This window comes from Lynx rufus, unplaced genomic scaffold, assembly GCF_022079265.1.
Source record: "Lynx rufus isolate CCGP_SWC_20201006 ecotype Redwood Valley unplaced genomic scaffold, mLynRuf1.p SCAF_24, whole genome shotgun sequence".
In the NCBI taxonomy this organism is placed as follows: Eukaryota; Metazoa; Chordata; class Mammalia; order Carnivora; family Felidae; genus Lynx; species Lynx rufus.
Genome location: NW_025814839.1, coordinates 17,321,436 through 17,349,147, shown reverse-complemented (window position 1 = coordinate 17,349,147; position 27,712 = coordinate 17,321,436). Strand labels below are relative to the sequence as shown.

The window sequence follows — 27,712 nt, the reverse complement described above, 5'->3', positions numbered from 1 at the left end:
CCAACAGTCTGTCCTGGAGGTGAGGCACTGTCACCCTGTGGGTACCAAGAAGGGGGAGTGTCTGCCCACCTGTTGCCAGTGAGGAGAAATCAGCCTCTGAAGGGCGGGGAGAGCACTCTCTGACCCTTCCCTGAAGGGAAGGGACTATCTGCCCCAGGGTGGGACTGTCTGGGAGGGAGATGACCAATGTCAGTCCAGTCCACCCAGGAGCCTGTGTGTCTTGAGGTAAGGGGTCAGTCTGCCCTGGAGTGGAATGAGGGCAGGGCAGTCTGTCCCTTTGAAGTCCCTCTCCCTAAAGTATCCCCCTGGTGCGGGGTAGTAGGGTGGAGACAGGGCATCTGTGGGTCTTGGGGGATGGGGGTAGAGAAGGTATGTGTCGGGGGAGGGGCAGCCATCTGTGAGCCTGTCAGGGGTGGCACAATCAGGCCTAAGGCCGCGGTGGCAGCAGTGGGGTTGGGCCAGGTGTCTGTCTTTCTGTCCCGCAGTTGGGAGGAGGGCACTGTGGGCCCTTCTTGGGGGCGGGTCAATGTGTCTGGAGGGCGGGGGCTGGGTGGAGGGTTGTCTGTCCTTAGGTCGGAAGCAGGCTCGCGAACGAGGGGCGGGTCAGTCGGCCCTGGTTGGGGGAGTGGGGGGGGGGGGCAGGGAGAGAAGGGGTCAGTTGTCCCCGGTTGGGAGGGGAGCTAGTCGGTCTGTCCTGAGGGCAGCTCCGTCAGCGTCGAGGCCCCCCGCGAAGGTCCCGCGCCGGCCCCGGCCCCGGCCCCGAGCCCCGGCGCTACTCACGCGCCCTCCGCGCCTTGCGAGCCCACGATGAAGCCGAACTTGTCGATGCGGCGTTCGGCGAAGCCGTTGGCCTCCGAGTCGGAGCCGAGAGAGCTGAGCTCGTCCGCGGCTGCGGCGTCGGGGCCCGGGGCCAGGCTCTCCCGGGTCCCGGACAGACTTCCTTCGGCCGCGGGCGCGCGCGGCCCGTTCTCTCCGCGGCTCTTCGCCATCCTGGCCGCGCCCGCCGCCTCAGCCCCAGCGGCCACCTCAGCCACCTCAGCCGCCTCAGCCTCAGGGCCGCCGCCGACGCCGCCGACGCCCCGCCCACGCGCCGCGTCCATTGGCCGCCGCAAGGCCAGGGGCGGGGCCCTAGGCCCTCCCGGGAGCTTCCCCCCACGCCCAATGGGCGCAGCGGACCCCAGGGCCCGCCCACCTGCCCTAGACTGGCGCCAACCGACCCGACGTGAGGGGGCGGGGCAGCCGTCACTGGGAGCCCTCCCCCCCGGGCTGTCAATCAAGAGAGCTTACCTGAAAAAGCTCCCCGGGCCTTTCTCGGTTGGCTCCCGCCCGCCCGTCACCTGCAAGCGCCGCTCAGTCACAGGCTGAGGGAGTGCGCTGGGGATTCCGCATTGCCTCCTGAGCCCCTGGCTCCTCGCGAGACCCCAGGGATGTAGGTAGGGATGGTTTCAACCGTTCATGAGGACCTCTGAGGAGACCTAGGAAGGGTCCAGGGATTCGCCCAGGGACACTCAACGTCTTAAAGACACAGGCTGAGCTAGAAGTTCAGCAACCCCTGCTCACTGCCTCTAGGGCTTTAAATGAGCCCTTGGGAGACCCAGTTAATAAGAGTAATGACCAACGTTTATTGAGACACTCATTGCCCCAAGTTCTACCTTTCTCTTGTAATCTTTTTCCCAGCAGCTTTATTGAGACATAACTAACCTACCATAAAAATCACCAGTTTAAAGTGTATAGTTCAATCGTTTTAAGCATATTTGTGGAGTTGTGCAACTATCACCACAACCTAATTTTAGAACATTTTCATCACCCCCCAAATTCCTATCCATTAGCAGTCACTCACCATCCTTCCTCCCCTAGTCTCTGGCAACCACAAATCTGCTTTCTGTTTCTAAAGATTTGCCCTTTCTGGACATTTCATAGAAATGGAATCATACAACGTGGCCTTTGTGTCTGGCTTCTTTCATTCAGCATGTTTTCAAGGTTCATCCATGTTGTAGCATGTTATCAGTACTTCACTCCTTTCTGTGCCTGAATAATATTGCACCAAATGCAATACTACATTTGTTTATCCATTTGCCAGTGATGGTCAGGTACAAGCTTTTGTATGGACATACGTTTTTGTTTTTCTTGGGTAAATACCTAGGAGTGGAAATTACTAGGTTATATGGTAACCTGTTAATCTTCTGAGGGAGGAACTGGCAAACTGTTTTCCAAATTGGTCACACCATCTCTTGGAACCTTCGTGCAATGAGGTAGATACAATTTTGTCCCATTTTTTACAGTTAAAAAAAAACCTGAGGTTCAGGGAAGTTAAATCAGCTCCCTAAAGTCCCAGCAATAGCTGTGGCAGAGGCAGGATTTGAAAATAGCTCTTACCAACAGTTTATGGGGAGGCATGGACCAATTGTATCTATATAGACTTAGCTCCCAGAAGCCTACTTCTCACCCCAGGATTGTCAACACTTAGAGTCACTATAATAGCTCCTCAGTTAAGCCCAGTACTTTATAGTTTACAAGTCACAACCACGTTGTCATCTGATATTACCCATAGATCTGTGAGGCAGACAGACCCAGAAAAAAGAAAGCACTGTGAGAGCCAGGCCTGAGCTGCAGAGCCTGGGGCAGGCTAAGGGGCCCATGGCATGGTCCCAAGAAGGGGGTCTTAAGACTTGAGTGATTTCACCGGGTGTTTCCTTGACGCCACATGGCCCAGACATTCTTGAAGACTTCACTGTGCAATCTTCACATTCCATAGGCTTCTGGTTTTCCATAAACAGGGCAACAGCAGACGTGGGACTGGGCGCAGGCTATTTTGGTCTTAAACTCTCAAGTCTAGGAGGACATTCCTCCTCTCCAATGGCTCTAGACAGTGGTGGGCTCTTACTCCCAGCTCCTAGGAGGGGCAGAGTGGGCCTTACATGGGGATGTGGGCCTATCCCAGGGAAGGGAGAGAGGAGCCAGACACACGGAGAGCATATGTGAGACCTGAAGTTGAGCAAAGTATTGACAACCCTTTGACTTCATAATTCTGGTCTTAGGATGATCATATTCCAAATATGTTCAGCTCTGTAAGGGCATAGGCACAGTGATGTTTAGCTCAGAGGTATTTGCAGTGGGGGTGAGGGATATTAGAAGCACCTGGGTGTCCATCTTTGGAAGAGTAAATGTTTCTCAAGTTAAGGCCTTGAGGCCCCAGCTTTTAATTTTCTTACACAAGACCACCCAGAATTCAAATCTCAGCTGTCACTGTGTACCTTAGACAAACCACTTCTCTTTGAGCCCATTTCCTCATCTGCAAAGTGGAAATACTGGAAAATATACCTCCTTGGGGCAGTTGTTCTGAGACTTTGGTGTGATAATATGTGCTAAGCATCTGACACATGGAGGTACTCAGTAGATGGAAGCCAGGAGTGCTGATGTTTGTAGTTTGCAAAGCACTTTGCAAATCCATTATTGTCTTGAATATTTCCCACTACGGCCTGTGGCTGCAGCAGGGGTGTTTACCTAATCTAACCAATGGAACATGTCTTGGGAGACTTCATTTCATGGCTGTGCCCCTCAATAACTGGGCGTTTCTTATGCAAAATCACTTCACTTCTCAGAACCTCAGCTTCCTCTTCTGAAAAATGTCAATAATTACTTGGTGATGGGGCATCTGGCTGGCTCAGTCAGTAGAGCATGCAACTCTTCATCTCAGGGTCATGATTTCAAACTCCACATTGGATGTAGAGCTTACTTAAAAAAAAAAAAAAAAAAGACATATGGTAAACTCCATGAACTGTTTCTGAAGCCTCCAGCACATAGTAGACACTCAATTGTTACATTTCTTTACTTCAAATTCCAGAACTCTTTATCTGATATTTAGTGAACAAGAGAGATGAAGACCAGGACCAACAGTTTATATTGCAGTAGAGGAAGAACATGTGTGTGAAGAAGAAAATAAAGCAGGGTAAGGTAGGAAGAATGCTAGGGGAAAGGGTGCTGGTGGGGGTGAGCAGTAGATGGAAATAAGGAAGCTTCTCTGTGGGGATCTAGGAAAAAGTGGGCAGGAAGCAGGGCAGCAAGTTGCAAAGCTCACAAAGGAGAAGCAGGCTCAGAGATTGGGGTGATCAGACTGAAGTAACAAAGCAAGAGTGAATGAATGATCCACAGGAATGCCCTGCAGAGTCATGTGGCTCCCTGAAATACTAAGAGGCCTTTGGCAATGGTGTGAGACATCCAGGTAGACTGGCAGCTGTAGGTGTTCTTTTGAGGATTAGATGCTTAGCCAGGGCTACAGGAAATGTATGGATAACCTAGAGTCTCATCATCTACTGGGGTCATTCCTGCAAGTTTTGCTCTAGGAGCTTACACAGGCCCCGGGGAAGTCCCCTCTCCTGGATCCTGGAATGAGAAACTTGCATGAGCTTAGAAAATCTGGAAGCATTGGCCATGAGCCGATGTCCAGATGTCATAGCCTGGATTTGTAATGAGAATGGAGCTGAGGTTTAAAAGGTAGACAGTTTTAAGCGCCCAGAAGCCAATGAAGAGTAGGCAAACTATAAAACTTCCTTATCCCTACACTGAGAATAACAGTTAAGATTCTTTTGGTCCAAGTGGCAGCAGTCCAAATGGGCTTACCCCCAAACTGCATTTAGTGGGTCCTATAACTTAAAAGAAATTCATAGGCAAATGAGCTTCAGGAGCAGTTTGATCCAGAAATTGACAAGGGAGAGCAGCCTCATTTTCCTCTTTTCCCTTTTCTTTTTGTCCTCCTTCCTGTGGTTACCTTCATCTGAAGCTAGAGCCCCTCATGGCAGCAGCTACAGGCTCACATCCTTCCTCCACACATCAATACAACAGAATCTTCTGGTAGCTTCTGTTCAATAGTGAGGTGGAGGCATTCCTTCATGTATCATGTTCACACTAGGATACGCGCCTAACCCTAATCTAATCACCATATCTCAGGGATAACACTGACTGGACTCAGTTAAAGGCAACAGTAGTACCTTCTCTGTAACGATACAAGGAACAGGAGTATCTCTTGTCTTGCTTCATGGATTATATGGCTCAGGAGTTATCTATAATTATTCACTTACTTTTTAACAAAATATAACAATATAGAATAGTTGAGAGCAAATTCCCAAACTAGAGTTAATAACGTTAATTTCAAGATGGTACATTTTAGGGGTGCCTGGATAGCTCAGTCAGTTGAATGTCCGACTTCAGCTCAGGTCATGATCTCCTGGTTTGTGGGTTGAGCCCTACATCAGGCTCTGTGCTAACAGCTCAGAGCCTCGAGCCTGCTTCAGGTTCTGTGTTGCCCTCTCTGCCCCTCCCCTGCTTGCTGTCTTTCTCGCTCTCAAAAATAAACATTAAAAAAAATTTTTTTAAACGGTACATTTTACTTGTATTAAAAAAAATAAACTAAAAATCTTATATACTAGTATGTGTACCCTTAAACACGTTGCTTAAGCCGTATTGTATTTTGCCTTTAATTGTGAATTATTACATATGAGAACTGCTATCGAGTATGCCTATATTTCCATTTAAGTATATACCCTAATGTAACCTAATATAACTTTTATATATATTCCCTAATACAATATTTAATTAAAAAAAAAATGAAACGGGTATAATCATAGGTGGCTTCCTCTCGGCTACATGACAATTCAAGCAGCTGGTAGAGTTGAAAGTGAAATTCCTAATGTCTGTAATTCCCAATGTCTTCTTTGCCTAAGTCTAAAATGACAACCACTCTGACAGCATTAAGTCCTGCCCATTTTCCCAGCAGTCCCACAACAGGAACATCTCTCCCCTCCACTGGTGAGGCAGTAGGACAGTGTGGTCTCCAGGAATATAAGAGCTATTTTGGCCTTCCAGAGCCCTCACTGGCTACATGACCTTGGGTATCCACCTAATCTTAAAAATGGGGCAGATAATTCTCAGAGAATTGCAGCGAGATTCAGAAAAGCTGTGTGAGCAAGGCATTGCCTTCATGTTGCATACCCTAACCCAGAAGTACAGAGTGCTGTGCCCAAGGCCAATGATGGTCACAAGGCTACCCTGGTCAATGGCCCTTCTTCAACAGGAGTAAGCCAGGACAGATGTCCACTCAGGAGCTCTGGGAAATTGGGTTTGGGCCCCAGAGGGTGGCTCAAAGGACCCATTCACTCATATTCTACCCAAATACATTCCTAGCCTCCAGTCACAGCCTCCGTGATCCAGAGCCCTTGGGATCTGCCATCTGTGGGGGACAGTGCCCAACACCACACTCTACTCCCCATCCTCAGAGTCAATCTGTGAAAGAAAGGAGAGCTTGGAGCACAGGACTCCCCCAGGTCTCCTGACCCCCTTCCCAGGTGGTGTTTAGTGTTTTTGGTGTTGACTACAGAGAAGCAACCAGCAGTGCCTTCATTTTAGGCACCCAAACCATGGAACCCACTCTGCCCCTGGGGGGGAACTTCCAGTAAATGTCAAACAAGGTGAGGAAGAACATCCCTCTGACCAAGTTAAAAATGTGAGGGATCCAGCAGTGTGTAATGGAGCCACGTAAGTGGCACTGCAGAAGGGCCATCTGTGCCCCAGGTCTAGAGTAAGAAGCTTTAGCTTGCAAGTGTATATTAGGTACAAGGAATAGGAGTATCTCTTGTCTTGCTTCATGGATTATATGGCTCAGGAGTTATCTATAATTATTCACTTACTTTTTAACAAAATATAACAATATAGGATAGTTAATTCTATATAGTGTGCAAAGTAGAGCAGGGTGGTGACTAGAATACTGGTTCTATGACCTTGGGAATGGCCTCACCCCCTGAGCCTTGGAGAGGACCTCATGGAGCAGCTAGGAAGATCGAATGGAGGGACTGCAAAGAAAAGGCATTACAAACTCTCAAAAGATAAACACACGTGAAATCTTCAGAATAAAATGGGATTTAGGTTTCAAACCAGGAAACAGTTTTCAACAGGCTCTCACCTTCCTTCCTCTAAACACCCACAGCGGCGCCTATGTCCCTGTGATAGCATAATTCCAAAAATAATAGCTGGCGTCTGGCTCTTACTAGGGAGCAAGGCCTGTGACAAGCATTTTGCACACATTCTTTTCATCTTCTTACTGCGTGGCTGTGGGCATATGATCCACCTTCTCTGTGCCTCAGTATAAAACAGGAATACTCAAGATTATGTAGGTTAAAACTACATAATAATAAACAATAAACAGTAAACTACATAATAATAAAACAATAAACAGTAAACTGGTTAAATTTTATAAAATCCTTGGAATGGTTCAAGGCTGTGGCACAATTTAGCATTTTGTAAATAAGTAAGTTTAAAAAACGTCATGTCCCTGTGCTCACTCAGGGTAAGCCACCTGCCTAAGGTCATAGAGCCAATCAGGTGATGGGTGATTCCAGGTCTGCAGAAAACTATACTGCCCCCCCACCCCCACCCCAAGTCTCATCTACATGTATCTCTCTGCTGCCCACTGGCCCAGGAAGTGCATCACACTTGTCCTTGTTCTTCTGTGGTCCTGGCATGTTAAAGGCATTTTGTAGTAATCTGTTAAATACGCAGGGTATGCCTTTGAAAGGTCCAAATGTTTTAAACGAGCCATAAAAAGAAATCTAAGACGGATTCATGAAAGACTTGGTGGCAACAAGAATTTAGTTAAAAGTCCAGCACTCCTCAGAGCAGAAGAGGAGCCAAGTCTCAGGACACTGATTTCACAAGAAGGACACAAGAGGTTTATTAGACAACCCATGGCAAAATACAAAATGATTAATAATGAGAACAACCATATTCTATCAGCCAAGTGCCACTTGGCACTATGATACTATCCCACAGGACATCTCTGGGTTCATATCTCCTAATATGCTACCTAAAGAAATGAATCCCCTCAAATCAAGACTCAAACACAAAGGGATTCCAGAGACCACTGGGAAGGAGAGTGGCTTAGAAAGCTCAGGACCATTTGAATTTCCAAACTTAGTAAGAAAGAAAGAAATGTGCAAGGCAGGGTCTCCTGGGTCTGGGGCAGAGGGTGGGGCAGTAGGGGATAGTAGAGGCAAAAACGGCAGTGGCTGAGATCTGACAGCAGGTTTCCCTCTACTTCTTCCTCCCGCCTCTCTCCTTGAGGGCCAGGTGGATGACAGCGCCATTGGCCATGTTGTAGTAAGCCAGTGAGTTGGAATCCTTGATGAAAATGCCCTGGAAAACAGATGGTGTGCTTTAGCACAGGGCAATCTGGCCTTTAACAGTATATAGCCTCACAACTCCCAACATCCATTCACTCTGAACTCAGAGAATACAGGGGCCTGAAAGAAGGTAGGACAATGGCAGGGGAGTGGGGGGGTGGGAGGGTGTAAGGGTGGGACTGAAGGTCTCTGGTTCCCTCCCAGAATGCTCTGCTTTTCCCTCCTTCCTAGTAAGTCACGCTCTTCCTCTTTGTCAACTCCCCAAGAAGTTGGCCCAGACCAACCCCCATGAAATTCTGACTCTCAAATCAGAAGATCTTTAGAGATCAACTTGTCCAAGTCTCATCTGACAGAGCAGGAAACTGAGACTCAGAGTAGGGATTTGTCAAAGTACTGAGACAGAGAATAAAGCATGCCAGGCGGACACCAGGTTGAGGTGGACTATGACCTCTGTGTCCCTGCACAAAGCCAGGCTACCCCAGACCACACTGGCTGGGATGGCTCTACCTCCCGTTCGTACCTCTACCTCTGGGCCAGAAACTGACCAAATGTCCACCCTAGTCATCAAGGCAAAAAGTTTTTTGGGCCTCACACAAGACTATACTGTGACCCCAGCAGAGTTTCATTCTGTCAGGCTAACCTGCCCTGGCACTCCTAGCCAGCATCATCACTTCTAGGATAGACTCACATGGCCACCCCACATGTCTCCCCACTCCTTTAGATTCCACAGGTCATTAAGCTTCTGCGATGGCAGAGGTGTTGAACCCAAGGGGCAGGAGCACTGATATGTGACCCACCTCATACTGCAGCTTCTGTTTCCCTGCGGGCATACCCGTGGCTTCGTGAATCTTCACCTTGATGACAGAGACCTGTGGGACAGAGAGAGGTCATTCACCTCTTTGCTAAGGTCAGCTAAAGAAAGCTGCCCCCTGAATCCTGGGATCCAGTGCACCTGATGCCAGTTAGCAACACCAACTCATACCTGATCTGTCAGAGGGAGGGTGAAGACCAGAACTTGTCCATTCAGTTTCCATTCAGTCTTATCCTGCATGTTGGGCACTTGGACTTTGATGGACACTGGACCCTGCAAAATAGGACATGGCCATTATGGCCAGGGAACCCTGAGCCCATCAGCAACTATGCTCTCCTATTCCTGGACCAGTCTGAACAATGTCTCCTGTCCATGTGAACTCCTGGACTCTGCTCCAATTCACTATTAAGGCCATTTGTATGATGTCACAACTCATCCCCCCCATTTTCAAGATTTGGGATTAAAGGTCTCTGGTTCCCCCCAGCATGCTCTGCTTTTCCTTCCTTCCTAGTAAGTCACATTCTTCCTCTTTGTCAACTCCCCAAGAAGTTGGCCCAGACCAACCCCATGAAATTCTGACTCTCAAATCATAAGATCTTTAGAGATCAACTAATCCAAGTCTCATTTTACAGAGCAGGAAATATCTTTCCTTACCTTACCTTTACAGAGCAAAGAAATCTTTAAAACGATCTCTACCCTGCCTTTTGGTGAGTCTGGAACCGAAAAAGTAGTAAGAAAATGCCCTGCAAACCCCAGAAGCACCACAGAGAGAATATAAACTGCAAGGTCAGAGACCTAGGCTCCCAACTCAGTTTCCCTGCTAACTAGGTCTCTCTGAGCCTCAACGCCAAGTTTATAAAACAAGTGATCACAACGACTGCATGGTACTGTTGTAAGCACTGAAGAAACAAGTGCCCATAAAACGTGTAGCTCTTGGCACTTCAGCTGGTACTCAGAAAATGGGAACTGCTATCAGAAAGAAAAAAAAAAAATCTGGTCAAATGCACTGGGGGAGTGCGGCTAGGACTGTTTCTGCCTCCTCACTAGAGGCGGACAGCTTCCTTAGGCACTGGAAGTATCAAAGTTCTCCTTATTTCTAGCACCCCAACAGGATCCCCACAACAGGGAGAACTTCAAAGGACTGGAGCCACAGAAGAAGGTCGCAAAGAAATTAAGAACTACACCCGGGATTTCTTCCAGTATTCAAGGTCCCTTCACACTCAAGTCCTGCTGCCTACGTTAGTCCTGCTGCCTACCAGCTAGTTTTCCTACTGGTCTCCATGATAGTTCACAACAGAGGGACTGCCTATTTGGTCCGGTCCTTCAACTGTTGACTATGCATCTACTGTGTACCCAGAAGCCCTTACAGGCTTCCAATAACTGACCCAGGCCCCAGAAGCCAAAACGGTGGGAGAAGAGGGTGCGCCAGGGAGTGTGGAACTGGGGCAAGACTGGGTCCCCCCACTAGTCACTCCAGGCCACAGGTGGCACTCTGGTATCACATACCTTATTTCTGCGTAGGAACTCCTCCTCAGGCACAAGGCTGTCCTCTGTCTTCAGTTTCTTGGAGGCAGGCTCATCCTCCATGGGAGGTGGGGGGTGGACAGGGGGCATGGGGGCTGGAGCTGGGACAGGTGCCACAGGAGGAGCAGGCACAAATGCTGCCAAGACAGGAATAAGCAGCCGCATGAGTGGGAGGAAGGGCCCTGGGACTCAGGGATGGTGATAAATGAGGAAAGACTGCAAAGGTGTCCCACTTCTCACACTCAGGGGTGTGAAGAGTCACTCCTGGCTCAGTCTGAGAGCCAGTAAGTTCCCTGGCAGGGAGACCTAAGAGACTGCCCACACTGGGCAACAGAAGCCTAGAAGAGGGGCAGGATTGATGGATGGAGTAGGTGCCAGCTGACAGCAAGTCTCACTAGGCCTCTGCACCTGTCTGGGGCCTGACCACTCTAGGTGCACAGACCCCAGCTCTGCCACATCAGCCTATCTCCCCTAGGACCACCAGTTCCCCAGCTCCTAGCTCAGGGATTGTTCACATGGGGAAACCAAGGCTCTTCTCTGAGCTGGACGCCCAACTGGAAAAGCTGGGCACTACCATCAGCCACTGCTGATGTGCCTGGTCCAAAGTCCTGACCCAATGGCTTGGAAAGCTACATGAGAGACACTGACCTGTTGGCACAATCATGGGGGGTGGGCGGGGTGCCATGATAGGAGGGGCTGAGGGAGGCATGGGCACCACATTGATCCTGGGTGCATGGATGATTGGCGGCATGGGGGCAATCACTGAGCCTGGGGGTAGTCGGACCACTGATGCCATCGGGGGGCGGGGCATGACAGGTACTGCAGACACAACCGTGGTACGAACAGGAGGTGGCATCTGTGGGGAAAAAGGGACACATAGATCACAGAAAACCAAAGGTGGACCTCAATGGCACATATGGCTGGTGATTAGCCACCAGCAACCTTTGAGGATGGGGGCTGGAAAGCTCCGACTCAATCCCCTGGGACTGACAAACTGCAGCCCATGACTAAACTCTGACAGGAACTACGCCAAGAGAGGCCCAGGGTGACATTCTTTCCTCCTGAGACTCAACCAGCTGCTTGTGGCAGACACTGAAAAAGCCACTAAAGAGGCTGACCTCAACTTAGCTTCCTGGAGACAGGCCAACAGTCCTCGAAGACCTGTTAAGCCCTGCAGCCCTTCTCTGCCCCAAGCCTGCTTCTCACTTTTGCCTCCTGCTTCCCTCCCTGTTCCAATCCTCCCACACAGACTAGAGGTTCCCACTTACTATTAAAGAGTTCTTTGTCTCTCAACTTAACCCAAGCAGCCCTTGGGCCCCACTGCAAGGAAGCTGTCCTTCTCAGCCAATAGTGTCTAACCCCAAAAAGCAAATGCTAAAAGATTAGTCCCAAAGTGGCTACTGGCTTACTGCGGGTGGCCGAGGCACAGAGGTAATGGGAGGGGCAGAGCTAGGAATGTTGGTGGCTGAAGATGGAGGTGGTGGCTGCTGAGGAAGTTCATTGGGTTTGCTGGGACCAATCTTCTCCTTCGTATCATCCTCTGGCACTAGGCCCTTGGCCTTGTGGATGGCCTCAATCTGCTCCTGGAGGGTGATATTGGCCTGGGCAGCCTGCTGGGTCCGCGCCATGCTGCCTGAGTGACCGTCCCAGGTCACCTACAAAGGAAAGCAAAGCTGCAGCTTGTCAGGGCTTCTGAAACTGAGCCCAAGTATAGGAGTGTGAGGGTGGGGAAAGTACTAGGATCCATCAGAATGTCACCTTTTCCTCTGGCTTCTGGATCTCCTCCTCACCAATCTTCTTACCAATAGCTGTTTCCTCTACACCGAAGATGTCAGTACGCCGCTCAGCCAACTGTTTCAAGCTGCTTTCGATATCCAGACCTGGATAGTCACAAAATGGAGGCAGGGAGCAAAAAGGAAACTAAAACCAGGTGTCCTTCCAACATACCAGCAACTCTCATGGTGCAGGGTAGAGGCTGGTCCCATGGAGCAGGCCTGAATCTGGGTCCCAACATAGCATGCCTATCCACTGAGCCTGGGGAAGGCTGCCCAACCAGCAAAAAGCCCGTACACTAGAGGCTATCCAATTGCTTAAGTTACGAAAAGCAACTGGGAGGACAGGGTCACAAAAGCGACAAGTAGCAGTCAGGACTAAAAGCTTAGTCTCCTGCTTCCGGGACAGTTTTCTCCCTATCGTGTCTCATTTCAAATTGCTCAAGGTGCTCCAGCCACCAGAGCCCTCATTCTAAGACAACTCCAAGACGAGCACCCTTCCAACTCTGGGATGTCTGGGATGCCATCCATGTCAGGTGTCTGCCTCTGGAGGAGTCTTACGAAGAGTCCTTCTGGAAAACGGGCAGTTCTTTTGTAGCATCACAGATTATACCTATCCTCCAAAGTTTTTGTTGACCTCAATTCTTGCTTTTCATTTCTTTAAAGTCTAGACGTGCCCATGGGTCAAAGGGAGTCAGGGCGGAGTCAGAGAAGGGGTGTGGACTGGGTGGGAGAACCCCCACCTCACCTGGTGCATACACCTCATCATCGCTCTGCTTCTCACGGATGGAGCGGTCTCGCTGCTCCAGCCAGCGGGGATCGAGAAGCCCGATGCGCATGTGTTCCTGCATTTTGCTGGCAGGGATCTTCTCCCCCGTGATGGGAGACACGAGATATTCATCTGGTGCAGGGGCTGGAGGCAGGGGCTTGGAAGCTAAAAAAAAAAAAAAAAAAACCAAAAAACAGAGATGCTTGAATGAGAATACTGGGAAGCAACAGACGTTAAGAAATTATTGTTTTATTCATGTGTTACTCATCCAAGACCCATCCATTTAGTGCCATGCTGTACCTAGCACTGTGCAAGGCACCTGGGCACCAAAGAGGACTAAGCTCTGTTCCCTATCACCAGGCCTGCAAAGGAAAAGACTATCAATGCCTTCGCGACCAGCAACCTTGAGCCCTCTTAGAAACAGAAGGTCTGAGGAATATGTGAAGGCAGGAAAGCAGGCAGGCCCTACCTTTAGGGTCATAATCCTTCCGAACAATGACTTGGTCTGGAGTCGGGGGCAGAGGAGGAGGCATGGGTGTCTCTGGGGGTGGGGGCACTTTCTGCCCTTCTTCTTCATCATCTGAACCCTGAAAAGCAAAGCAATGGCAGGACTTAGAGAAGGGCCGACAGGCCATCCCCCTGCAGCTGAGCCCTGGCGGCTCTCAGAGTGGCAAGGAACCTAGGTCCCTGCCAGCCAGTGTCCATGTGCTAAGCCTCTGGGGGCAGCCGAGGCCAGCCGGCAGCCAGCCAAGCTGCTTCCTCACAACATGAATGAGAGTGCTGGGGGCTGTGGTGCTAACACTCCGCCCAGGCATTTCCAGCAGCTGGCACCAGGCAGTCCCAGGAGGCCAAGGGCACTTAAACATGCTGGGGAGGGGTGCGGGGGGCAAGCTGGCACTCAATGGTAGCTGCTCATGGAGCAATGCTGGGAGGGAGAGAAAAAGTCAATTCCCACAGACACAGGAGCCTTTCTTCTCACACACAAATTCTTTCCAAGGGGAGGAGGCAGCTTGGCTCTAGAGGCTCTATGCCTGCTCGGAGGGCCTGCCTCGAAGGGGGTAGAGGCGGTCGAAGGGAAGCAACAGGCTACACTTAGAAAAGGTCTGGGAACTGCTGATCATTTGGGCCCAAGCTCAAATGTATCAAAGCATGTGGTGCAAAGCGTTCCTTAACTGAGAGCTGGCACAGGAGCAGTGGGGAGCAGGGCCTCTGGGCAAAGGGGGAAGGTCACAGAACAGAGCCAGCACAGCTTTCAGATCCTTGCCTGTGAATGAATCTTTGTTGCCTGAGCTGGAAAGAGGTTCTATGCTGCCTGAGTTTGGGCAGCTGCTCAACCAGGATGCCTTATTCAGGACCTGTGCCTCCTTCCAAGGTTCACAAGGGAGGTGGATCTCTGACTCTGGTGGAGAACACCCCCATCTCCTTAAGCTCCAGAAGGAAAGGCCAGCCCCACAGGCCCTCCCAGAAGCACACCTCATCCATGTCTTGCACTTGGGTGTCCTGGTCCAACTGGGAAGGAGGCTCCTCCGTTTTTTCTTGTTTCTCATCCTCCTCATCAGACTCAACCTCCATCTCAACCTCTTCACTTTCCCCAAACTTCTCATAGCGCTCCTGAATAAGGATTCGGGCCCCCAGCTCCTCCGGCGTGGTAGGGGGAGGGAAGTTTCCTGGCAGAAAGCAATCCAGAGTCAAAGGGAGACCTCCACAGACGCTCTTTATCAAAGGCCCATCCATCTGCCCTTCCCGCACTGTGAGCTCTCCAAGGGCCAAGGCTGTCTGACTTCTCTCCCAGCTCTAGACATCCACCCAAGGTCTGGCACTAAGTTTGCTCAATTGGGTTTAAGTGGGGGCAATGTGGTAAATCTAAAGTCTTCTGAGAGCAGAGATGAAACATACTGATAAAACCCTCGGGGGCACTGTGCTGCTCCCTGGGAAGAGATGTATATCTGAAATATCCCAGGATGGTTCTAAGCTCCTGGCTCCCCATCTGGAGTCACACACCTCCCTTCCTCACAGACCTACCTTGCTCATTGGGTTGGAAGTCTACTGTTTCTACCACAACAAAATCATGCCAGTCGATCTGTGCATACGCCACCCGCTCCTTCTCCTTTTCCTCTTCTTCCTTCTTCCTCTCTCGCTCCTGGAACTTGGCCCACTCCACCCGGTAACACACCTGAAGAAACAGAAAACAGCATGATGCTATGCTGAATCAGGGTCAGCTCCTGATGGAGCAGCCACCTTCAATACCTTTACCAAAGCCAGCATCTCCCTTGGAAGAGGAGACTGTTCTGCCTACAAGAGGAAATTCCTGGTATGTGCATCTGGTCTCAGTCAGGCCCAAAGCTTGGACAGAATAAAAATTCTAAATGTCGGGGCACCTGGGTGGCTCAGTCAGTTAAGCATCCGACTTCGGCTCAGGTCATGATGCCACAGTTTGTGAGGTCGAGCCCCATGTCAGGCTCTGTGCGGACAGCTCAGAGCCTGGAGCCTGCTTCGGATTCTGTGTCTCCCTCTCTCTCTCTGCCTCTCCCCCACTTGTGCTCTGTCTCTCTCTCAAAAATAAATAAAATGTAAAAAAAAAAAAAATTCTAAATGTCACAGAAACCTTGTGTCTGGGCCCCAAGGGCAGCCATTTGTTATAACCTCAGAGTTTTCTGCTTGATTTGGCAAGAGGCTCTGTTCTCACAGAGCATCAAACTCCGTCCCAGGAAGTCTGTGTGACAACCAAGTACCCACAAAAGCAGCAGCAATCTGAGAGTCTGAGAACAAAACCTTCATGCAGCTACCCAAAACAGGCAGCACCAATATGCCTTCTCTCCTTGACTCTTGAGAACTTGGGGCCTCAAAAGGCATCTGTCACCAGAAAACCTGCTCAGGAGTTGGCTTCTAGTGAGGGCAAAAAAGAGGAAGATCCAGTAAAGCTGAGAGAAAAACACAAAGTTAGCGACCAGACAATCTAGGTTTCTTTGGCTTTTTGTGGCCACAAGGCCTTTCTTCTCACCACTCCTGTGCCTGGAACACAGCAAGGTACCACCTCAGAGACTATTTCCAAACATGAAACAACCCAAAGTAACTTGCACCATCAGTAACTGGTTATAATTCAGTTTACCTGGTCCAAAACTTCTCGGGGATTCTCAGCCTCTTTCTTGAGCTTTGTAAATAACCCTTTAGGTGGAATCAAGATCTGAAACACAAAAGAGTTAAAGCAACTGTCAGTGCACAACACAGGACAAAGAGGTTGCCTTCTGGAGCCTGTGGAAAGGCATAAGAAAAGTGAGAGCATAGGGTTCCAGGTCCCAATCCCAGCTCCACTTGGCTATGCAACAACTTTGGGCAAGTTACTTAACCTCTGTAACTTGGCTTCCTTCTACAAATGGTGACACCACCACTTAAAGTCAGCATGGTCAACATTAAAAGGTTGCTGCAAGAATCAGCAGGAAAATACACAAATGCACTGCCTATATCACCCAGGGTACAGTCAGCATGTGCTGGCTGCTCTCAGGGCACAGAAATGTTCCTACCCTTTTGCACATGCTCCCCTGATGACCCTACCCAAGACTGCCACCCACAGGCCCTATCTCCTAAGATCTCTGTCCCCTGCTTTCTATTTCTCCACAGAATTTATTACCAGCTAACATCCACTGACATTGCACTTGCCTGTTGCCCCCTCACTAGACCAGAAACTCCATAGACAGAAATTAATCTGTTTTCTGTTCACTATTAATTCCAGAATTTGAAATGAATTCTGACAATGAACATACGTTTGACAACAAATGATGGCTTTGTTCAAAACAGCCAGTCATTCTACCTGCCCCAATAGTTTTTTTTTTTTTTAATTTTTTAAAAAATACTTATTTTTGAGAGGGAGACAGAGAATGTGAGCAGGGGAGGGGCAGAGAGAGAGGGAGAAACAGAATCTGAAGCAGGCTCCAAGTTGTCAGCAAGAAGCCCAATGCAGGGCTTGAATTCACAAACCAGAAGATCACGACCTGAGCCGAAGTCAGATGCTTAACCATCTTGAGCCACCCGGGCACCCCCCTCCCCCCACAAATAGTATTTATTGTTACTGATAAACTGGCTCAGCCCACCCCTCCCCCGCCCCCATCCTCTCTGTACCTCTATCCCAGGAATAAATCTGCTCCTGGAATCTCCCATGGCTAAAGACAGACACCAGTGCCCTCAGGTTAGAGTACTAAATGTCTATATCCAAGTTCTGAGGGAGAAGAAACAGGAAAGTAACAGAGTAAAAAGGTATCTGGGGACCTTTAACCCTGGAAGTAGTCCACTAGGGAAAATTAACACAGGGCTCACTTAAAATTGATACTGTGTAATTACACTAACCCTTTGGCCTTCAAATGATTGTTTAAATTTTAGCTACTCTACCATTTTTGGATTTGATCATTTTCTAAACGCATACATCTTTGTAATTCTTTCTAGTTACATACTCAGATCAAAATTAGAGGAAATCATTATGAGTCCTTTTAAGTCAGATCTTTAATGTACTGTTTCTAAATAACAAGAAAAGATGTACAAATCATGCCACTAATCAGGAAGACAACCTCCACTACATGTATAACAAGAAAAACAAGCCACTGGCAAATCTGTTATCAGTGTTCTTTACAATAAATTAATGATCTAATTTTTTTAAATTTATTTTGAGAGAGAGAGAGAGAGAGAGAGAGAGAGAGAGAGAGAAAGAGAAAGAGAGAGAGAGAGAGAAAATGGGGAAGGGAATCCCAAGCAGGCTCCACACAGTGTAGAGCCTGATGTGGGGCTCAAACTCACAACTCTTATGTGAGATCATAACCTGAGCTGAAGTCAGACATTTAACCGACTGAGCCACCCAGGGACCCCAGATCCAACTATTTGTCAATACCAATATTGACTTGTCCAGATTCTTGATTACAACAATGTAGTATAATAATTAAGATATTTTTAACAGGATAATTAAGATCCAGGTCTTAGGGTCTGGAGTAAAAACGCCAGAGGTCATGTCCCAGCTCAGCAAGCCCTGGCTGTATAACTCTATCCAAATTAACTTTGCTGTGCCCATTTCCTCTTCTGTAAAATAAGGAGACCAGTGGCTACCTTAGAGTTTATTAGGAATTAAATGAAAACATGCTACATATACAAGTATTCCATCAATACTGGCTATGCTTATGTTGAATTGTTTCTCAATACCTACTTACATTATATTCTAATTCAAGGTACTTTTTAGGGTGAAAAACAACATAGGTGTTAAGAGTCAGCGCAGCCACTTACTAGCTGAGACCATGAGTAAGTGATTTCAACTCTCTAAGCCTGTTTCTACTTCTGAAAAAGGGGAGAGGGGAACACATCCTAGGTTCTTGTGAAGATTAAACTGGGCAAAAAGGAAGCAATTATTAACGGCTTGCTTCTTCTCAGGTACTATGCAAGGCAACTGAAAATTTAAATGTACTTAAGAGCAGCTAGTACCACTTGGCCTTGTCACATAGCAGGCACTAACCTAATGACAGTTATCAATCACACGTTTCACTTCTCTTTAAAACCAGCAATCTGTTACATTTAAAAAGAAAAACTCGGGGCGCCTGGGTGGCGCAGTCGGTTAAGCGTCCGACTTCAGCCAGGTCACGATCTCGCGGTCCGTGAGTTCGAGCCCCGCGTCGGGCTCTGGGCTGATGGCTCAGAGCCTGGAGCCTGTTTCCCATTCTGTGTCTCCCTCTCTCTCTGGCCCTCCCCCGTTCATGCTCTGTCTCTCTCTGTCCCAAAAATAAATAAACGTTGAAAAAAAAAATTTAAAAAAAAAATAAAAAGAAAAACTCAATAGAAATCAAGACTTTACACTAAACTGGAATTTTTACATCTGCCCAGGGACTCACGGTGGAGTACTGTCCTTGTAGACATGAATAGATTCAGTGCTTCCGCAAGATGCCTTCCTTCCCTAGGCCCAGCACCCCGGCCCCTGCCCTGCCCAGGCACCTTGGTGTACTGCTCCACCAGCTTCGTGAAGTAGTTGAAAAGGCTGTGCTGAGGGCGGAGGAAGTCAAACTGGTAGTTGCGCTGTTCTTTCTGCATCAGCTGGGTCAGAAACTGGCGGCCATTCCTGGCCACAAACTGAGCCGTCAGCTTCACCACATCCAGGTCGAAGGCTGAGATGGAGGGGGGGTCTGCGATGAACTCAAACTCAGGAGGGGGCTCTTTGGGCACGATGGTCTCTTGGATTACCTGGGCTTGGACCTACGATGCAGATAGAGAGAATGTGAGGCTCGAGGGGGGTGGGAAGACACCCCCGATAGGATGGCATGGACCTCTACGCTTCTGTTAACCATGTGCACATCACTGGCCCATGGTGTGAGAGAATACTAACTCACAAGAGCACCAATTAGTTGGCCAACTGTGGCCTCAACTCCCTGCATGGCTTTGAGCAAGAACCATGCCCCTCTGTATTTCTGCTGTTGCCCTGAAACTGAGGGCCAAAACTTGGTGGCAGAAGATTCTACAGGAACATGCCATATTAAATCCCATCCGAGGGATATGGAGGCCACGGTAAGCCCTACATGTGTGCAGAGGACCCACTGGAGAGGACTCCACGGTTGTTACCTCATCTGGCCTCCACACAAACCACGAGGTGGACAGAACAGGTACTGTGAATCCTTTTTACAGATGAGGAAACTGAGGTAGCCTGAGGCCCTAGGAGTAGTAAATTGCAATGCAAGGTAACAGAATCTACTTGAACCTTTATTTCCCACTGTAAAACAAAAGGTAGCCTTTGCCACCATGGTTCAGGAAAACAGCAAAGAGAAAGGACGAGTCCAGGTCTATACAGGAGGGAAATTGTGCCAGCCCTTCTTGTCCACACCGACAACCCTTAATTGTCCCTATTTGTGGACCTAGTGAGGATTAGGGTATTAGGGCAGGCCAGATGGAGGGGCCCTGGGAAGGTGAGATGGAAGGGAGGGATGCTCAAGAAGGGGATCACAAGCCACTGTCCTCACTCCACGGTCAAGGCAAAGAGCAGGGGCCAAGAGTTTGAACTCTGGACTCGTGACTGTGGCCTGGGTAAATTGTATTTCCCCAAGCCTTAGGTTCCTCAGCTGTAAAATGGTCACTTTGCTGTCCTCCTTAAGCAGCTGCCGTGAGGTGACAGGAAGACTCCTAAAGCACTGAGCAAAGAGCTGGACAAGCAGTGCTCAGAAAATGCCAACTGTCAACAGTACTTTGCTATCTGAGCCTCAGTAGATAAAAACCTCGTGTCTCTCCCTGGCTGGTAGAGAGGTTTGGAGAGCAGAGTTCATTATCCTCCCCTCTGTGTCCAGGCTTCCCTCTTAGCCCTGGGGATATGAAGGGAGGGGTGAGCTCCAACCTTCTGGGGCAGCTGCTGCTGGGTGGCCTGCTGCTGCTGCTGCATGACCTTGGGGATGGCAGCCGAGGGCTCCTGAGCCTTCCCCTCCTTGAACTCGCTGACCTTGTGGCGGTAGTAGGCATGGTAAGGGTCATTGGGGTTCAAGAAGTTAAACTTGGGATTGTTGATCTCATTCTGTCGTATCCTAGCTTCAAATTCAGGTCCATTTCTACAAGGAAGGAAAGAGAATTAACACTACAACCCTTACAATTGCCTAGACTCAGATACCCATTCAAGCCCCCTTCTTGTCACCACTCATCAAACTAGCCCATCCCTAAGCACTGTAGAGGTCCTCCTGAAACTCTTGGTGTCACCAGCCAGAGTTGTCTACCTCCTTCAAGCCTGGCCCAGAACACCTCTACCACAGGGTGTCCCAGAGCTCTGTCATTCCTGCAGCCCTTCTGCTAGTCTTGCCATTCCCAAAATTATCTAAGCTACTGTGTTCTTTTAATGAAGTTTATTCATTTTAAGAATTACTCAAAAAGGAAAGCATATACTACTACTTCAAGTAAAAATCAGTATGGCTTTACTAACAAAAGGAAACATAAAATTAAACATAATGAAAACAAAATAGTATCATTAAAGTCTAGTTCAAGGTTTCCTGAGACTGAGGCCAGATCTTAGTTAAAAAGAGAGAGGACAAAAAAAAAAAAAAAAAGAGAATGAAAGAAAGAGGACAGAGGGCTGGAGTACTGTTAAAGATACACTAGCACCAAACTGACACTTTGTCCTTTGGGTAACCACAAGGATTGAGAAAAACATCAAAACATAGACCATTTGATGTAATGCTTTGTCCAAGTACTACCTTGTCCGAAGTAGCACTTTGTCCAAGTACTACCAAATCACCCCATTTACTAAGTGAGGCCCACACTGGAAAAACTGCTCCCCAAGGACATGATCTGTGCTGCTATGTAAGGCACATTCAGATAACAAGGGGAGCGGTAAGAATAGAAGGGAGGTCTCTACCTCTCTCGGTAGCTGAGACAGTTTTCCACATAAACCCCAGGTCCCCAGTTTGCATTCCTTTAAAACTTCAGGATAAAAAAAAAAAAAAATCCCTGTCGTGAAATTTAGGAAACCCTGATTTTTAGAGAGCCCAATGGCAATACTTCAAGGTGTCAGACATATACACCATCTGTGTCAGTCAGAAAGCACGTTAACCCTAAAGACATAAGATATGGACAATATTCATATTTTGGGTTCACTAATGATTCTTCAAGTTACCAATCCTCTCCACTCTTTTTTTTTTTTAATTTCCTAGATTACCAGTTTATTTAAAAAAAAAAAAAGATATTTTAAAGGGTAAAAATGAACAGCCAGATGAAAAGACACACAGGGATAGGTCTGGTAGGGTCCTGAGCACAGGAGATTCTGTCCCTGTAGAGTGTGGGGTGCACCACCCTCCCAGCACCCCCTCAGATGTGTTCTTACTTACCGACCTGGAAGCTCTCTGAATCCCATCAGTTAGGGTTTTTTATGGAGACTTAGTTACATAGGCATGGTTGATTAAATCACTGGCCACTGGCGAGTGAACTCAATCTCCAGCCCCTCTACCCTCCCCACCCCCAAAGTTGGGAACCCAACCTTCTCTTTGACTCAATTTCCCATGTGTAAGATGCAACTAATACTACCTTCTCTCTCTACCCTGGTGTACTGAGAAGATCAAATCAGCTAAGGAGATGCCAAAGTTTTTCTGAATCATAGGGTGGCCTGAAATCAAAGGGCTGTCACTCCTATGAAACTTAGAAAGGGCTGTTCCACAAACATTAGAGATGATCTGGGTATTAGATGTCTGTGGGGCTTCCCTCACTACTCCAGACAGAGCCCAACACTCAGAAGATGCTCCAAAATCATCAAGGGATGGTTCTAGGGGCTGCTGGTAGCAGGTTGCTCCCTTTCTTCAGACTTTCACACCCTGGCCCTATTAGTTGAAGAGAGGGCAGGAGACAGGGTACATAAAGGCAACGCTGTGCCCCAGATTAGCAACCATAACAAACTGCCTTGGCGGTGGTAAACACCCAGGCTAGCTACTTTGCAAGCTGTGGCCACACCCTGTAGCATGAATAACACCATGAGGTCTCAATTTGACAGTGTATTAGTCCAACTGGAACCTCCTACTTGGGGAAGAAGCATCTTTCCCTTTCTTATAGTGCAAACCATATATGAAGAGGAAGGTAAGTGCACACTTAGATATTGCTAAACTAGACAATCATACCCAGCAAACCCCCAGGGCAGACAAAGGGCTGCTAAGAAAAGGGGGCTCTGGTTGCTTCTTCTATCACTGCCTCCTAAGCCATAACCTTACCACATCTGGGAATAATCTGAAAGAAAAAAAGAAGGCAAGAATGTTTGTTCCAAGAGATTCTGTTCTTTTAAATTAACTTAATGTTAATTTTAGAATTATGTTCTCTAACACAAGGAATAGATTTCAGCAGAAAAAGACATGATTCTGAGTCAACCCAGCTGGTGGGACTTTTTAAGGGTAATTTCCACTTCAGTTTCTTGACAGGAAAATTCAGGAAAGACCAAACCAAGAGAGAAAAAACTTCTTTTGGAAAAACATACTCAGTGATTTTTACTGTATGCTCCATCAATCAATATATGTGACCCAACAGAAGTGAAGTAGAGGGTCCTGCATGCTTTCTTTATCCCCGAGTGGGATGGTGCTGGTCTGTTCCTTCATTGCAATGTACATGAAAGCATGTCCAGATTTTAAAAATGCCTACAAAGCAATCACCTTAGCCAAAAATAAATCTAGAAATATGGAAGCATACATTTTTATTTTTAAGAAAACTTGGAAACTCTTATTTCTATGGCAGCAGAGGCTGGCACAAAATTATTGGAAAGCTACTTGGCAAAATGTTTAAGAAAATCTTTAAAAACCCTCTTTCAGCCAGTTATGTGCCACACAGAATTCTCTTCTAAGGAAACAATCTAGAAGGGAAAGAAAATGCTCAGATTTCCCCACAGCTTCATTTGCCAAATTGAAATGTTGGAAACAACCTTGAAGGAAAATATAGAGGAGACTGCCAAGTCCAGAAAGGAACATCACCTCAGCATGGTGTATCAAGGACGGCGCAGCATCAGGGGACCATGGAGCTACATGGGAAAAGGCTTATAACACAACACAAAAGGGAAAAGCAGGATGTGAAAGTATCTACTAGTATTAAAGGATCTAAAAAAGGATGCCAAGGCCCAGAAGAAAACCGGAAAGTGAAAACAGCTGGTAGAAACTATTCTGGTAGTGAGACTGTGGTGATTCTTCCTCTAACACCCTATTTATTCTGTTTTTAAATTATCAGGGGGAAGAGAGAAGTATGAGCGTTGCTATGAGATACTAAACATTTATCATAAACACAACACTTACTGCCCTAAATCTGACTGTTCAATCAAGCACAGAACAGATTTAACGCAATACCCAAGTTAATCAAAGCCTTTGAAATGTAATAATATGAATCTGCATGGAGCCTGACAAGTGAAAGCCATCAAGCAGAATAACTTCTACCTTTCATTATATTAGGGGGTTGGGAAAAGAAGAAGTCCTGTATTACATGATGTACTGTGATGGGGATGCTGCCTTGGGGTCAAGGAGTGGCCCTTTGGAGTATACGCCCTGACTGAAGGCAGGAGTCTATTCTAGGCCAGCTACTTCTTCCATGCAATGAGCTGTCTGGTTGCCCACAGAAGCCAGAAATCCAGATTTATTGTGCAATCTCCACATTTTTCAACAGTGGCAACTAATTCTAGTTTTAAAAATATATACTGTGAAGAAAAACAAGAGCTCTGTAGGTTGCATGAGGCCTGCTGGCTGCCAAAGAATATTTTAAACTAGGGGACGTGTTGACCTTTGGAGTCAAGTGACCATCAAGAAGATTCCATCTGAGGAAGTGGGAGCGTATATAAGATGCGGAAGAGTGAGAGGAACTCAGACTGACTTCCATGCCATCCACGAAGACTGCTGACACGTGCAGCTCAGTCCCACTCCTCCTCTCCTGCCTTACAACAACTCTGAGGTGGTATTTTATTCCATTTTACAGATGGGTCAGTTGAAGCTCTGAGCACAGTTCTTACATAATGAGAACAATCAACTCCTTTCTTTGTCTTCCTCAGGTCAGCAGCTCAGACTATCATACTATCATACAGTAGTACAGACACACATACTACCCATGACAAAGCAACTTTCCAGGCACTTCCTCAGGCCCATTTTGGAAGCACAGGTTCCTGGTGACTCTGGGACTGGGTGTGATTCACATTCTGCCCCTACCATGCTGTGCTGTAGACACCAATCTTGCCCACTGCCTACCTCACCGCCAGCTTGTGGTGTCAGATGAGCTAACAGGCCTAGGCTGACAACGCAGAAGCAGCTACGTTACCTGGCCACAAAGCTGGCAGTCTTGTCAACGATATTCCTGACCTCTGGAGGAGGATAAATAATTCCCACCACTGGCTTGGAGGGAGTAGAATCCTCCTTTGAAGAAGCTTCTTCTTCTGTGGGCTGTGAAAACAAGAAAAGGAAAATAATGTCTTAAAGTTCCTGATTTGGGACTGGATCCCCACTGTCAAACTCCTCTAAGATATTATTGAGAATATAGACTCTCTTCCGTGGACATTCCTCTAGTTAGGACCCTCTGTTCCAGAAAAGTGGTTATCTTAACTGCACTATACTTGAATGGGACTCTCCTGGGGAAACCAGTGAAAAAAGCAGCCTCCTTGGCTCCCTCACAGGCAAGTGGTCTCAGTGACACTGGGAATCTACATTTTTCCCAAGTGCCCCGGTGATTAAGATGGGGGATGGGGGTGAGAATCTGACCACATTCTAAGAAACCATCTCCCAGAATTCAGAAGGCCATGTCTGCACCTAGGGATGTGCCTGGCATGGAATATTTAATGATTGTTTGCTGAATAAAGAAACAGGAAACTCTTTGCTGACAACTCCTTATGCCCCTTTCCTCTGCATCTATTCCAGTCTTAACTACCACTCAATGCACAAATGTTCTGTGAAACCCCACTGGAATACCCAACATCAACTGTCCCATAAACTCCAATATTCTTTCTTTACTAGCTTCTTCTCCTTAGTAAACAAAGGGTCCATCTCTCGTCTTAAAAAAAAATAGCAGCACCCCTGCCCTCACATTCTTTTCTGCTGTTGTCCTCTCCCCCTCTTCCTCTGGTAAATATCCTGAGTTCTCTGTCTTGCCATTCCTACCTCCTCACGTCCCATCCATTTCAAGTGCTCTTGCCAAAGTAAAAAATGCCAAATACAGCAGCCATCTGATCATGTGACCAGTGACCATGCCTTCACAAAACTCTCTACTCCTCAACTCCTAGGTCCCATTCTCACCTGTCTTTCCTTCTTGCTCACCATTCCATCCAAGTTTCCTTCCTAGCTCCTGTTTCATCTTCTGCTCTAGGGCTCCCCCAAATTCTATTCTCCAAGGTATTCACACTGTACTCAGGCACTCACAACCATGTCCTCTACTTCCCCTACCACCTCTAGGTTGAACAATCCAGCCCAAACTGATGTCCCAGATCACTCTTATGTGCCAGAGAACTCTAGATCCAGCTGACTTCCGGGCACTTTCTTCTCTAACCACTTTCCTTATGAATGGTCAACCATGCACTCAGTCATTCAGGCCAGAAACATGGGTCTCCTCTCCCTTCCTCAGCCTCCACATTCGATGATAACATTTACCAAGAACGTAGTGGATTCCATATACTTTTCTAAAAACTTTAAATAGATTAACTCTTATAAGAGCCTTATGACGTGAATACTCCCATTTACAGATGACAAAATTGAGGAATGTAACGCTTAACTGGACCAAAGAGCAGAACCAGGATTCCAACACATCACTTTAGCTGCAGAGTCTGCACGACCAGCCATTTTGTGACTTGAGCTTGCCCATCCCGTCTGTCTCACCCCCTGCCACGATCTAAGCTAGGCCCTCAGCATCTTTTGAATAACTGTGCTCCTAGCATTTCTCATCACAACCTACCTGAATTTCTGAAACACAAACATGTCATTATCCAGCTTAAAACTCTTCCCTTTCTCCCCACTGTGTACTAGAAAAAGTTCAAATCCCCCCAAATGCATCTTTTGCCACCCCTTTCCAACCCTACGCTTCAACCACACTTTTTAATTTACTCTTGATCTGAGACACCACCTGATGCCTACCCTGGTGTTTTTGCAATTATCTGGTATTACCTTGTTTACTTTTCCCCAAATGACTGGGAAAATACCAGGGATACTGACATACTTAAATATTTGTGCTAAGGGTATGGACCTCTTCTCTCACATACTCTGCTGTATACTGAACCCAAAGCAGTAATCAGCACACCTGTATGTGCTCAATAAAGGTTTGCTGAATGAAAAAAGGATGCTATTTCCCCTTTCCAATCACCTATCTGACAAACCAATTCATCTTTCTAAAAACAATTTACTTAGCATTCATGTGGGCTTCACCTACAGGGCATATCACACCACACTGCAATGATTTACACACCTCTTTCCCTCTCGGTTGATTTAAGAGCTGGCTGGTATCAATTCTGGTGATTAAAGCAATAAACATTTGTTGAGAATTCACTTATATCTGTCTCCCCACTAGAACCGTGAACTTCATAAACTAGCTGTGCTCCATTCATTCTGGTTCAGTCGGAGCCTCACACGGTGGTTGGCTTAAGGGTACGCAAAGAGTAGATACGGAGAACTACCACAAATGTACCCTACAGGCTGGGAAATTAGGGATTACTGGGCAAAAGCCAGAGGGCAGGGTGAGGAGAGGCACTACCACAGAAAACCTGCAAGTGAGCTGGATCGGTGTTTCTCAACCTTTAACCAATCACCTTGCTAAAATGCATTAGTATTTAGTTCTGGCATTTCTAATGAACTCCCAGGTGATGCTGATGCTGCTGGTCCGCGAATCACACTTTGAAAGACCGCTTGTTTCGCTACCCGAAGGCAGCGTAGGGCGGGAAGCGCGCTGCCTCCTGGGACTTGCAGTCCCTCCAAGCCCTCGTAAGCGGCCGCTTCTTCCTCTACATGAGTGAAGAGCGCCCGCGCCGGAGAGGAGGGCCCAGGCCGAGGCTTAGGCTGCCGATTAAGGTGCGGGGGTCGCGGTACCTGTTTGGGCTCGGTGGCCGCCGGCGGCGGCGGGGGCACCGCCTGCACGGGTCCGGCCGGCATGACTGCGACGCTCAGGGCTGCCAGTCCGCCTTGTTGAAGGTGAGCGGTGCTGCGTCAAAGCAGCTCCCCGCACGGACGATACGACAAGCTCGCAAGATGGC

General features: G+C 47.8%; 2 protein-coding genes across 2 annotated transcripts in view; both read right to left on the bottom strand.

The window, feature by feature from the left end:
* TBC1D10A (TBC1 domain family member 10A) overlaps nucleotides 1-1,493 on the bottom strand; it is a 31,605-nt gene extending 30,112 nt beyond the window's left edge. The window contains exon 1 of the mRNA XM_047088216.1: nucleotides 781-1,493. Coding sequence (XP_046944172.1) covers nucleotides 781-1,100 — 320 coding nt within the window. The 5' untranslated portion in view covers nucleotides 1,101-1,493. The remainder of the gene's footprint in view (nucleotides 1-780) is intronic.
* A 6,205-nt stretch (nucleotides 1,494-7,698) lies between these two features.
* Nucleotides 7,699-27,711, bottom strand: SF3A1 (splicing factor 3a subunit 1). The gene is made up of 16 exons (XM_047087989.1): nucleotides 27,549-27,711; nucleotides 24,805-24,926; nucleotides 20,393-20,600; nucleotides 19,009-19,266; nucleotides 16,157-16,231; nucleotides 15,070-15,220; nucleotides 14,521-14,714; nucleotides 13,517-13,634; nucleotides 13,027-13,212; nucleotides 12,265-12,386; nucleotides 11,916-12,161; nucleotides 11,155-11,362; nucleotides 10,489-10,643; nucleotides 9,154-9,255; nucleotides 8,969-9,040; nucleotides 7,699-8,184 (listed from the first exon to the last, which is right to left on the bottom strand). Exons 1-16 carry the CDS (start codon nucleotides 27,609-27,611, stop codon nucleotides 8,083-8,085), a joined length of 2,382 nt encoding a protein of 793 aa, XP_046943945.1. The 5' UTR covers nucleotides 27,612-27,711; the 3' UTR covers nucleotides 7,699-8,082.
* Between the last annotated feature and the right edge of the window lies 1 nt (nucleotide 27,712).

Bases quoted from the DNA above. Each gene is read 5' to 3' on its own strand.
- SF3A1 (XM_047087989.1), bottom strand. From the start codon at position 27,611: ATGCCGGCCGGACCCGTGCAGGCGGTGCCCCCGCCGCCGCCGGCGGCC. The intron at 16,232-19,008 runs GTGCCTGGGCAG...TTTGTGTTTCAG, and splicing joins TGGTGGAGCAGTACACCAAG to ATCTTGATTCCACCTAAAGG. The intron at 9,041-9,153 runs GTATGAGTTGGT...TCTGTCCCACAG, and splicing joins CCCTCCCTCTGACAGATCAG to GTCTCTGTCATCAAGGTGAA.